The 14,247-nt window shown below is 44.4% G+C and overlaps 1 protein-coding gene across 1 annotated transcript in view; it reads right to left on the reverse strand.

Moving 5' to 3' along the window:
- Window positions 1-14,247, reverse strand: part of CAMK4 (calcium/calmodulin dependent protein kinase IV) — a 159,277-nt gene that overhangs the window by 23,760 nt on the left and 121,270 nt on the right. The window contains exon 7 of the mRNA XM_083151674.1: window positions 6,589-6,663. Coding sequence (XP_083007800.1) covers window positions 6,589-6,663 — 75 coding nt within the window. The remainder of the gene's footprint in view (window positions 1-6,588; window positions 6,664-14,247) is intronic.

The raw sequence follows: 14,247 nt of genomic DNA on the forward strand, positions 1-14,247 counted from the left end.
AACGAGCCCAGCCCCGTGTCTCTAGCCCCCCCAGGGAACCAGAGATATCGCCTTCAAAGCTGTAACGTTTTTTCCCATAGGATAATATGGGACCCGATCATTCTGACCCCCACCCGGTTCCAACGGCTTCCAGTCCCCCCCCCCCCCCCCCCCCCATGGCATCACAGAAGCTTGTGGTTGATCTCATCTCAATCGCTGGGCCTTCAATATGATACCAGGCTGGTCCATATCGGTCAATCGGTTCCAGAGATATTGCGTGTTATAAAAAAAAATATTTTTGAAATGTAATTTCATGGCTGTTCATGTTTTCATGTTCTTTGAGGGCAGATTACTCTGGAACCAAACGTTCCAGTTTCACTGAACTAAAATCATTCAAAGCTCACTCAAAAGTTCTTCAATATGATACTTGTATAGTTTTAATGGGCCAGTTGGTTCCGAAGATATAGCCAGTTAAATGAGATAACTGGTTAAAGGGGGGAAGGGGGGGTTTTCTCTCCCCCTCACACCAGAAAATGCAGGGACTAGTCTGGTGTAAAAGGGGCCAACCTGGGAATGCATTTTCTGGTGTGAAAGGGGTATTATTTCAAATACCTGCCCGGGACCTGCAGTGCTCTGAATACAGCCAGGTTCTACCACTGTCAGTGTCTATCACTTCTGCCTGGCGGTGGCTGTCGCTAATTTACCGCAAACATGTATTCCCCCTTGGCAATGAGCATGTAATCCCACATGGCAACGAGCATGGAACCTCTGGCAATGAGCATGGAACCCTTGGCAATGAGCATGTAGATAAGCAGCACTTATGTAGCATAATTTTTAATATGGTGTTTGGCATAATACATAATGGACATAATGGCGTGTAACTTAACGTGTAATGGACATTATGGTGTAAATATTTAATGCGCGCCTTTGGTGGGCAATGTCCCTGTTTATGAAGTGTATTGTGAATTCTGGCTTAATCCGTGTGGCATTATGTGAATTTTGGCTCAATCCATGTGGCATTATGTGAATTTTGGCTCAATCCATGTGGCATTATGTGAATTTTAGCTCATTCCATTTGGCATCATGTGTAAGGGGCAAGTATAATTGGGTCTAGTACTTTGTTGCATTATGTGTAGAAGTTGTATATGGTGTTGTACACTACACTCAAGGACACGTCCCCTGTTCAGTGGCCACAACCCCTTTTCCAGAGCGCGCCTTTGGCGCGCACACAACTACATCCTACATTTTACATTTGCCCCACCTGCAGTGCACATGGTTTTGCCCATTTTCCAAACAAATTTGTACTGAACTCAGATCTGAATAGGGCCCATAATACCCTGGCAACAAGCAGGAAACCCAGAGTAATGAGCAGGTCATTTAAAAGTACTGTATTTAGCAACCTTACCGTGGGGCATACTTTGTAAGGGGCATTATAGTGTGTGACATATTATGTAAAGGGCATTATGGTGTGTGGCATATTATGAAAAGGACATTATGGTGTTGTATAATGTATAAGGGGCATTAAGGTGTGTGCCATAATGCGTGAGGGGCATTACCGTGTGTGGCATAATGTGTAAGTGCCATTACTGTAACAGTGACTGAACCCTAAAGAAAAAAGGCATAGAAATCCCACTTTCTGCAGAGAAAGCTACCTGGCCAACATGCCTTACCCCCAATTCCATCCCATTAAACAACAATATTACAATAAACAAGGTAACTGCACACTCCAACTCTTTTATTTTTAATGACCCATCAACAGCTATAGACATTATAATGTGGGTGTGAATCATAGTAGATTTTCATAAGGATTACCCCTATATAATGTATTATGTGACATTGATACTGTGGGTGTCTCACTCTGGAATCTCATTGTGATTGGACTCAGTAAATATGCTGCGAGCACTGTGATTACACACATTTCTCTCATTACAAGTCCCACTTCTGTGAGCAATATTGTAGGTTCTGTTTTATCTAACAAATATAATAAAATATTGAATTAGTATGAACATAACACAATTATCGGGGCATGTGGTTTGACAGAAATGAATAATACAAACCAGGAAACAGCCTCATAATAAGAAGCCGCCATGGCCTGCATGAAAATCAGGTCTGCTTGTCAGAAATGAGCCGGCATGTAGAGCAGAGTCAAATGCGCTAAAGATGAATAAGTAATAACACTGAGTGTTCAAGTCTTTTCCTTTTATTTTCTTATCAGCATCAACACAAGTGTAACAGCTTTATTTAATAATCTTCTAGTGCAACTAGTGCTAATGTACTGATACCTAGCAACAAATCACAAATCTGCTTTCATTAGATTAACATGACCGACTTGATCAAAGCTAATGCCTTGTTACTATGGGTTACAGTCTGCTTGTAACCTAATTTGTCTACCTCATCTATGCCTTCTTTGTTTTTCTGGAAGCTGGCCTGCTCCATTGGTAGCATCATTTCCACCATCGTTAATGCCACAAACTGTGTCCCACCCAAAATGCCTATATTGCCTACTGCACTGAATCAGACAAAGCTTACACAGACACACGATACGATTTGCACTATCGATTTTGACAATACAAACAAAATCACATAGCACATATGCCCTTATTCTAGTTGAAAAGGCAGGTGTGCGTATTTTCGGACAGGAACCATGTGTTGTTAGCCCCGCCTTCCTTATGGATCGCTCACACCGTCCAAATGCGGTAAGACGCCGACCAAACGGAACACGAGTGGATTGTTCATGTGAACACCTCCTCCATCTGTGGGAACCTCCCCCATCATTCAATGGTCACCGACCATCGAATGCTGGACCAAGTGGTCAGGCAGCACCGAGTGCTCCAGACCACTCGGGCATTTCTCCGTGCAAAAGCAGCTGGCATCCGGCTATGTCATATGTCTGCCCCCCCACACGTGCGTCACGGCCGGATTACCATACGTACGCCCAGCGTTTTCATGGGTACGCCCATGAAACGCAGGGCGTACGCATATAGTAATGAGCAAAATCAGCCCTTCATGCCCCTCTCCACCCCCTGCTCGGATGGTTCAGAATAAGGGCCATAGTGCATATCGCACCGTCCTATGCAGCACCCTATCCTGATGTGCGGCCCCACGGCATTGGTATTGAATGTAGAAATTGATCTTGCAGCACAGTCTACTTCTACTATCTCAGAACGAGGGCTTTTCTGCTCAATGCAGGGGCGTAACCAGTAACTTATGGGCACCATAGCAAAGTCTTGAAAGGGCCCCTGCCACAGAGGGGGGGGGGTGACAGGTGGTGGTGGGGGGGTCGATGGTGTGGGAGGGGGGAGTAAAGGGGAGGGGGGGTAGCAGGAGAGAGGTAGAAATAAAAAGGGAGGGAGAAAAAGAGAGGACAGGGAGGGAGAGTTAGAGAGCGCAGGGAATACATGTTGGGCTGTGGGGCCCCATAGCAGCTGCATTCCCTGCACCCTCCATAGGTACGCCACTGGCATGGCCTTCGCTCCCCCCGCCACGCCATCCCTCCCTCCCTGCCAGCAAATGCTGGCCAGTGCCGGTGACTGCCAATATCAAATCGAAAATTGATCGGCCCGTATATCAACAGCTTATTAAGCTTATTAAGAAGATGCAATGATTGCTGGGAACAAAAAATGTCTATCATTTCTCCTGAATGGCAAACTTGGCAAACGGGAAAACTAGCTCCATCATAGACACTGGATAAAAGTAACACAAGGAGATGATAATACATTTATCCCTTAATAGTTACATTAGACAAATTCAAAAGGAAAATATAAATTGATTTAACTATGCCTGACTGTTAAAGCAATTACTCAGCACTCAAGTATTTGTAGGTCACAATTTTTCTTTTTTGTTATTTTTAGAAATCTACCAAAGAAATATTCATTTCTGACTATAAAGTATCTGTCCTTTGTGTTTTGGACAGCTTTATTGCAAAATGATACTACTTGCATATATTCAGTAGACTATTACAGTACCAGCTGCTATCAGAGTGAAACATAAGTGCCTCTTTAGAAAGAACGTCAGAAATAATATAGTGTCTTTTATGATGCACAAAAACATAATCCTAAATTAATTGTCTCCAAAACTGATTTCTTTTTTAATTTAATGAACAAGCATGGTAGATCAAGAATAATTTGATATCACTGAGTGATTAAATAATTGTGAGTTTGTCTGGGTTATGAATCTCAACTAAAAAACCCCCCGAAGCATTTTCTCATATTATAATAGCTCATTATTATTTAAGAATCTTGAGCAAAGCAATACAGTCATAATGAGCAAGGTTTAACCCCTTCATAACAAAACGGGCAAATCATTGTTATGGCATACACTGCCCTAAACAGCTTTTACTAAGGATATCAATGATAAGGCTTTCTACCAATTAAGTATCTGTAATGGGTGCAGAGTGTCTGATGCTACGGGCTAATGGGTCAAGTGGGGCCCCCGATGTGCTCACCCTACACCCAGAACAGATATACAGTGTGGCATACAGTGCACCCACATCTATACCTTCCTTTGGTGGCACCATCTTTCTAGTAATATTTATAAAAAGACAGTACAGGAGACAAATAGGACACAGTGTCCAATGTGGACTGAGAAAGGCAAATCATAGAGTTTAAAGTCTGGGGGCGGGAGCACAGCTACAGTATGGAAACGGAGAAGTACACATGCATATAGTAGAACACACTCTTTGAGAAACCCCAAATGATGTGCACAAGTGAAGTGGAAACTAAGCCTAAATACAATAGACACATTTTAATGTACAAATATAAAACAAAACAGAGGAATAAAAAAAAAAATTGTTGTTGCCTACCGAGATCCATACCCCACTAGGCCAGTTTCCCACCCTAGAATATCAGAATTTGCGATTAACTATCACCCTCAGGTTCAGTTATGTGGTGGGTAACATAGCTGTGGTTCTAATTGTCCATACATTTTATGAATGGCAGCCACCAGCAATGGTTTTGCCTATCACTTTGAGCATAAATAATTTGTTTTGGTAGTGGGACGATTGCAAAAATCCCGAGGCATGCCAGGGTGCCTAGGCACACCTTTTGGGAACCACTGCGCTAGGACATCAGGGATACTGGGCCTTATTCTAGTTCACTCTTTCTGACAAAATCATTCTTAGATGGACAAAACCATGTGCACTGCAGGGGGGCAGATGTAACTTGTGCAGAGAGAATTAGATTTGGGTGAGTTATTTTGTTTCTGTGCAGGGTAAATACTGGCTGCTTTATTTTTACACTGCAATATAGATCTCACTTTGAAGTAAAACCCCACCCAAATCTAATTCTCTCTGCACAAGTAACATCTGCCCCACCTGCAGTGCACATGGTTTTGTCCATCTAAGAAGGATTTTGTTAGAAAGAGTGAACTAGAATAAGGCCCACTGTACCACAAGCCTGTCATCTCATTCACACCTGACGCAGGAACCCAAAAGTCTTATGTAATTAAGCGGCCAGAAAATGCTGATGGCAATCAGGGCTGCTCTCGAGGTTTGTCACAATGTACGCAAAATTATTTTATTTAAAAAGTGTATTTAATGTAAATGCTGCTGGGTGGTGGTGGGCTCCCTCATGGCCAATAGTCTCGGCCCGCCACCATGTTGTACACAAACATAGATGCTCATTCAGCCCCATGGACTCGTGGGGAAATGCATACCAAGTTTAGCCCACACTTACGGTGCTAAGCTCAGCATACATTTCTCCATCGGGTCCCTGGGGCTGAATGAGCATCTATGTAGCATAATTACTGTACAACACGGTGGCAGCTGAGACTATTGGTGGTGGCCCGAGAATTATTGACTACTTAGCATACAGATGGAGGATCGTCAGATGTCCTGAGCTGGTGCAGGTTGGTGGACAGGAGCTCCATCTCCCAGGGACATGCGCAATCAGCAAGGTGGCGGGGAGCGACTTCCTTGCCAGTCTCCGCTTCAGGAAGTGGGGGCAGCTGGTGGGGGGTGCGGGGAGGGCTCAGACAGAATGGGGCGAGCGCGCACTCCCTTCCGTCGGCTGACAAGGGGCGGCGATCAGCGATTCTATTGCAAGGAGCAGCTCCATGGAGAGCTGTTCCATCTGTACTGTAATTACAAAATGTTAAGGTAGTTCTTGGACTATATTACTGTACTGTATTTCATTGGAAACCTCACGCATACGCATTGGTGATATTAAAAACCAACATCTCGTGGACGAGCATAAGCATTACACTCCCCAGCAACGCCAGACGCCAAACTAGCCAGGTTGCACAACGCTGTGCCATGCTGGCACCGGCAGTGTGAGAGAGGCGCTGACTAGGCTTGCCAGGGACGCCGGGGAAAGAGATGCAGTTCCCGGCAACAGTACAGTAGTTACTTGTGTACTTTCACGGCGGCAGCCTACGCTTGATAACGTAGCTTAGGCTGCCGCCATGAAACTACACAAGTAAGGCAGCTGTTGGGCTACGCTGATAACGTAGCTTAGGCTGCCGCCGTGAAACTACACAAGTAAGCCAGCCATTGGGCTATGCTAATAGCGTATTTTCAAACGTAGCATAAGCTGCCGCCGTGAAACTACACAAGTACCAAATAAAAGAATATATAACATGGGAAACAAACTAAATACAATTGTTATTTCTTACCACAATATCCTGGCGTTCCACAAACAGTCTTCATTGTCACTTGGTCATCCACAATCTTTGATAATCCAAAATCAGCTGAAATCATAAAAAGCTACAGTTAAATGAATGAATAGTTGTTTGTATGTATGAACTGTATGTATATCAGTGGCATAGCTACATATGTGGCCCAGGCAGCAGTGAGTGCTGAGCTGGTTCCGCCTAGGGTGGCCAATCCCGGGATCGGCGGGATTCCGGGATTTGGCCCCTAAAACGCCGGGATTTCAATCCCGGGATTGGAGTTTCCAATCCCGTGATTTCAGGATTAGACTGCGCATGCACAGTCTAATGGCGGGCAGCGTCTGAGCTAGTGCTCAGACGCTGCCCGGCTTCTCCCATCCCGGGCAGTGCAGCTCTGCGCAGCGTGACGACGTCAGAGGTCACGCTGCACAGGGCACACAACAGCCGCCGCCTCCTCATCTAACTCCTGCGCTGACCTCCCGCCGCCCGCCCTCCCACCCAGCCTGCATTCTACTCTACCCGGACCCCCAGACCATTGACCGACAAAGGCTACATCCTCCCGCCACACACGCCTGGCTACTGTATATCCGCCCAGCTCATCACCCGCCCGCACCTGTAAGTAAATATGCGGGCGGCCGGGGCGGGTTTATGTATTAGGGAAGCCAATCCCGGGATCGGGCATTTTTCAATCTCGAATTCCGGGATTGAAAAAATGCCCCGGGATTGGCAACCCTAGTCCCACCCTGTACATATCTAATGAGCAGGACCCAGCGCAGTGCATATTGAATGAGCGGGTCCCCATCCCGTGCATATGTAATGAGCGCGTCGCACTCAATAAATATGCACGGGGCAGGGAATCGCTCAGTAAATATGCACTGCGCTGGGTCCCCGCTAATTAGATATAAATGGAGCGGGACCAGCTCAGCGCTCACTGCTGCCTGGGTTGCCTGTCAGCTCAGACAGCGGCGCCTGTAGTCCATCACCTCGCCCCTTCTTGAGGGCAGAGGTTTTTTTGGCAGCGGGGGGGAGAATTTTTTTAACTACGCCACTGATGTATATATATATATATATATAATCAGGTAATTTCAATATATTGTATTTTACTGTGCAAGCTATTCCCCCAAGAGCACATAGGTGGTGTGAGTAGGCGTTTGATGAGGACTGAGAGATTGTGTTTCCACAGTTGAAGTTTAATCAATGAAGAGAATTGTAGATCTTAAAGCTTCATGAATTGAGTAGGCAGAAAATATCTTATGTATACAAATAAGGAATGAACAATTTGAGAGGGAGAAAAGAACATAGCTTCTGCTGGTGATTCCCTCTGCAGCGGTGCCCCAGCCATACGAAAAATGTGGTTAAAACCCCGAAAACAGGTTTTTTTTACCGCATTTTTATTTAATGCATCCCGACCCATGTCTGCTGTCCTGGCTGACCACTGACAGCAGCCAAAGCACCCCACGCTATACTGTGCTGCCTCTGCTGTGTGCTATATCTGCTGCCTGTCGTACATTTTGACAGGTGTGGCAGATGGCAGCAGCAGTGTCAGAGAACGGTGGATGGGGGAACGCCTCTCAGGACGGTGCCTACCTACTTTACAGGCTGTGCTGAGTGGGTAGCACCAGTCCTGACATCATCACCAGAATCTTACATGTGAAAGAGCATAGAGGCCCTTATTCTGGTTCACTCACAAAGGCAAATTCCTTCTCAAATGGACAAAACCATGTGCACTGCAGGGGGTGCAGATGTTACATGTACAGTGAGATTTAGATTTGGGTGAGTTATTTTGTTTCTGTGCAGGGAAAATACTGACTACTTTAATTTTAGAATGCAATATAGATCTCACTTTGAAGTAAACCCCACCCAAATCTAATTTTCTCTGCCCCCCTGCAGTGTACATTTGTCCATTTGAGAAGGAATTTGTTTTTGTGAGTGAACCAGAATATGGGCCATTGACCTTTAAGCCAGTAACTGTGGGCCTTATTCTGGTTTACTCTCAGAGGCAAATTCCTACTCAAATGGATTAGTTAGATTTGGGTGGGGTTTCACTTCAAAGTGAGATCAATATTGCAATGTAAAAATGAAGCAGCCAGTATTTACCCTGCACAGAAAGGCCAGCACTGCGGGCGGGGGATTGCCAGCACTGCGACCATCACAGCTTGCAAAAAGCATTGAATTTACCCCTAAGTCTGACCCATCTTCATCTCAGTAGAACTGCAAAGCTATCACTGCATTCTTCATATTGTTAACTCAGTATAAAATGTTTCACAAACATTCTGTGCTAACAATATCTCTGCTTAACCACTCAATCCTTGTATTTATGTTAAAGCACTTATCTTTTATATGTGTCACAATAGAAACCCATTAAAACAGTGCATTATACTATTTGCCGAGATCGTTTCAAAGCAGGGCAACCCAGATACGAGGTATAGAAGCGGCTCCACGGGTCAGCATCATTTCTTAAGCACTTTGTATGTTTATTAGTCACATGATAGTATGCTGAATGTAATACCCTTGGGCACTTGTGGCTAAAAATTATTTTAAAAGCATGTCATTTCGCATCGTAGAATGCGATCAAGTAAAAATAAAATGCCAACAATGTGTTCTCCTTTTATAACTAAATATTTTCCATCTACAAATTCAATGCATTATTTATTACACTGTGGAGTGGACAAACACAAAGCATCACTGAAGTGTAACATTAGAGCAGACAAGTCAACAAGTGCTATGATTTTATATGTTTGCTTTATATAAAAATAATAAAAAGGTTTCCCTGAAGCACTTTCACCCAGGGGAGTAGTTTGTTCAGTGTTCTATGCTCTTTGCCATTCAGGCTTCCTCCAACCTGCACAGCCAGGAGCTGTAATGTAGGAAGCCAACCTGGGTCAACAGAAGAGAGCTTGCTGACAGGCCAGCTTTTACTCATCACAGATCTCCTGCTGTGCCAGTTGAAGGTAAACCTGCATGGAAGATAGCATAGCGTACAAACAGTGGCCAAAATCCCAAAACTGTGATCCCATTGGTTAGAGATAGGCATTATATGGGAGGTTTATGTTGCAGAAATAGACAGTTAGGGTTATGCTGTGGGATTGTTAGAGGTATGAGGTATGAGGCATACACACGGGGCAATTTCATGGCATTTTCTAAGTGATCTTAAAATGCCCCTCACACGGATGTGTCCTGCTACAGTGTTGCTGCATAATGCATCATACCGTTTACGTACGCTGCACATCACTAGCCGGCTCCCATCCACTTCAAGGGTACATGCGCATACGGCTTTCATAGAAACGAATGCAAGTCTTATGCCAACGTAAAAGGACACATCTGTACCTCCACCTCAGCCCCAGTATGCACCTCAATATATCATAGTTACTGTAGATTCTGACACAGCAATCTTAGCTTGCAGATGTTATACTACTGCTAGTACAATCTGCAGCTATGAGATCTTATCCAGCTAAGCCCTTTAAATTTATTGCAAATTAACAAATTCGACAGCCATAAACAGTCTTGTCTATAATTAAAAACTTTATTGTCAAAGACTAAATGTTTTATTGTAATTTATTACAAATAAACTTTGTAATTAATGTTGGCAGCACCTGTGGCAGAATTCCAATGACAAGGCAGGCAGGGGGAGGGTACTGTGTGCCGCCTATTCTCACTAACAGAGGGCCAGTGTAAGAACCGATATCATTTGTGGAAGGTCAGTAAGAAGAATTCGGGCGTATATACGGCTGCCAAATACGAATATGGTGGCCTTCGGGCAAATATGAATACTTAAATACAGCAGATTAGTAAATCTACTCTATTTACAAATTGTATTTTCCCGATAATACTGCCGATGCCGGTCGTATGGAGTCGTGCCCGGCATCGACCTTATTCTGGTTTCTTAATGGTATGCAAATATTCCAAAACATGCAAAAAAAAAATATTTCTGATCCCAAACATTTCGGACATGGGAGACTCAGGGGGGGTATTCAATGTCAGGGGAACGGCTGTTGAGCAAGCTCGACAGCCGTGCCCCTGTCCCGTTCTCGCTTTGCTCGACTTGAGCTCGGCGGTCAGGATTCAATGTGCCGGCCGCCGAGCGGCTAGAAAGGGGCGTGGACGCGAGTTGAGGACGGAAATAGACGAGCTCTGGCTTTTCTCGGCAGAAGAGGCCCGACAGTTTGTGATGTCGGGCTCGTCCTGCGGAGAGCCCCTGTTCAATGCTGTCGGAGAATTGACATTGAATACCCCCCTCAACCCCCCTCAACCTCTAGTTCTAAGATCTGTTAAAATGCTTTGGGAATTTTCTACAACACTTTGTTGCAGCAGTCAAATTACAAATGAGATACAGTTGTTAATATAAAGTTAACATAACAATATAGATCTGGATAAGATAAATTTTTACACTGATTCAACTTGATTTCTGATTAAGAAACAACTAAACCAACATACAAGAGAAATAGATTTAACATGATAAGGCATAGAATTATCCAAATAATCCACACTAAAGGCCCATACACACTGGGTGACTTTGAGCTGAAAGTCGCTCAAAACACGCAGTTTAAGCGGCTTTCAGCTCAAAGCCGCCCAGTGTGTATGCCCCGGCGAAGAGCGGTGAGCGCTGCTGCGTGCTCCCGCATCATCGCCGGGAAAGCCGATGAGCGGCTTTCAGGACGGCTTTGCATAGCGCTGTGCTATGCAAAGCTGTCCTCCCCCTTCATCGGCGCCGGGCAGGGGGAAAGCCGCTCAATGTGTATGCACTGAGCGGCTTTCCCCGCAGCGATGATTGGAATCATTGCTGTCCATACACGCTGGGCATCGTCGCCCAGTGTGTATGGACCTTAAGAAGAGAAAGCATCTGTGTAGTACAATAATCCAGGGAATGGTAAGTAGTACAGGTGGAGTATCCTTATCCAAAATGCTCGGGACCAGAAGAATTTGGGATAATGGATTATTCCATACTTTGGAATATTTATATATATTTGAAAGAGTTATCTTGAGGTATCTTGCATTTATGTTGTATAATCACATCAAACACATTATTTGTGCATGAAACAAGGTTTTAAAAAAAATGAAACAAAGTTTGTGTACAAGCTCAGACACCGAATTTGAATGGCAAGCAATCATGTCCTTGCACATATTTAGTGCCAGTTACATGTTATTTCCCAAGTAGTGTCAGTTACAGATGTACCCAGCAAGTTTTTAGCAAAAAATAAAAAAAAAGTACAGTTGGAGCCCCTCTCATTCATTCCCAGTGCCCACCAGATAGTCCACCAGATAGTAATTATATGAAATAATGTAAAGATGATCTTGTCCATATAAGCTTAGAATCTAGCAGGTTTGAGGAACAACTGTTACATAAAATACTGTAAGAACAACTGTAGCTGGTGATTGGGTTATTGCAAGGCAGAAACTTCATCAGCTAGTAATAATAAAGCAGCACCATCCGGCAATGGGGTATGTGCTATAACGAGGAGAGACAGTGGACATACAATGAACCAGTCACTGCAGAAATGTCCGCAAGTCAGCTTCACCATTTGTTTTAAAATTATTTTCATGATTTATCGTTTGAATACAAATGTAAAGCAATTGTGTCCTCTTTTTGTAATTGATCTTTACCAGTGTAAGCTAAAAGCTTTCACAATGCTTGCAATAAGATAACAATAGGCAACCATTACAGCTTTGTTTTCTTAAGATGCTATTAAAACTTTAAGTATTGTGATATTAAAAAAGTAATATTGAATGGCAATAAAAACATCACAGAGAACATTTCAGGGTAGTGTTTGTTGCTGAGGGAGTCAGTGCTCACTAACCAAATACCTGAGCACTTGTGGACAGGAATACACTTCATAATTACCACTCAAAAATCTGAAATAAACACATTTCTAATATACTGTATGAGACTTTTAATATGCTTTTTAAATATTGAAAAGACAATTTTCAATATTACACTATTATGCTCCTTTTATATTGTGACAAGGAAGCACATACATTGGATTAGATGAAGTCTTGGTCTTTATTGTTGTAGCAGGAGAACAGCATACCAGGTAAATCAGTACAGCAAGAATGGTTACAACATTGCAGCTTCCAGGTGTCACAGCATAGTACAAACACTTAGAAAGCTCCAGTGGTCAATACCGTAGCCCACACCCTGGCCTATCAATTGGGCAGCTATACCATACTTGCCTACCTTTGATTTCACCTCTCCGGGAGAAGCCCGGAGAGGCAATACGTCAGGGGGGCGGGGGCAAGGCCGACATCTCTTGGCCCCGCGTCCCAATACCGAAAAACACTGCGATTCGCGGGCCAGAGAGGGGGCGGGGCTTAAATGACGCGAAATGCAGTGATTGCGTTATTTAAGCCCCGCCCCTCACCGCAGACCCGCTATTTATGGTAATTAAACCAGCGGGCAAGGGGGGAGCGGGGGCTATCACAAGAAAGCGGGAGACTTGCCCACCTTCCCGGGGGGCCGGGAGAAGGACCTGATTTTCGGGAGGCTCCCGGTCATTCCGGGAGGGTAGGCAAGCCTGAGTTATTCCACCATCAAGAGCAAAGACCCTCCGTCCTGGAAACCTTTATATCAGGAGAACACAGGCGATGATTAATCAGTCCAACACAGATCACACCAGTTTGGAAACCTGGACTGAATCTACTTTTGCTAATGCTGCTGCTGATCTAAAACCTGTTCTGGATTTTCCTTATTATCCTCATGTGGAAATATGCTGTATTTGCCACAATATATAAGTACTAGAACCTTCTTGGAGGTCTTTGAAGACAAGCTGTGATATGACCAGCTGGAACATATACCAAGACTAAATTATGCAGTTATAAATATATATGGGGCAGATCTACCTTGAAACTAATGGAGCTTAATTTTCAGGGCCCCAAATCCTGGAGGGGCCTTGAAGCAACATTTTGTGAATCTTTCTACAAATACAGTGGAGTTTTTTTAAGAGTCTGATATTAAAATAAAGTTATTTCGGTACTTGTGAGTTATCTGGGCGCCCGATTTCGAAATCGGGTCGGATCGGGCACATCGCATCGCATCGCATGCGACCATCGGATGCGATGCGATGCGATGACCCGATTTTTCCATAGGAATCAATGTTAAAATGGACTGAGTCCATTTTAACATGGAATTCAATGGGAAAAAGGGGTTCTTTTCATACCCCTACTATCCAAGTGGGCATGGAGTTGGATATAAACCTGTGGCGAGCGTAGCGAGCCACCGAGCCCGAAGCGTGGCGAGCGTAGCGAGCCCCGCGAGGGGACACGGAATACCGTCCCCTCGCGGGGCTTGCTACGCTCGCCACGCTTCGGGCTCGGTGGCTCGCTACGCTCGCCACAGGTTTATATCCAACTCCATGCCCACTTGGATAGTAGGGGTATGAAAAGGACCCCTTTTTCCATAGGAATCATTTTAACATTGATTCCTATGGAAAAATCGGGTCATCGCATCCGATGGTCGCATGCGATGCGATGCGATATCGCATCGCATCGCATCTGATTGTATGCCTTAACTTAAGGCATACAATCAAAAAATCGGGCGCCCAGATAACTCACAAGTACCGTTATTTCTAGTGACAGACTCACCTGATCGCATCCATGATCATTAGAGCAGTTTCCTGATTTTCCCGACACCACTGGTATAATATGGGCACCTTTATTGGTTTACAGTGA

Source organism: Crinia signifera, chromosome 1 (genome assembly GCF_055691185.1).
Source record: "Crinia signifera chromosome 1, ASM5569118v1, whole genome shotgun sequence".
NCBI classification, from domain to species: Eukaryota; Metazoa; Chordata; class Amphibia; order Anura; family Myobatrachidae; genus Crinia; species Crinia signifera.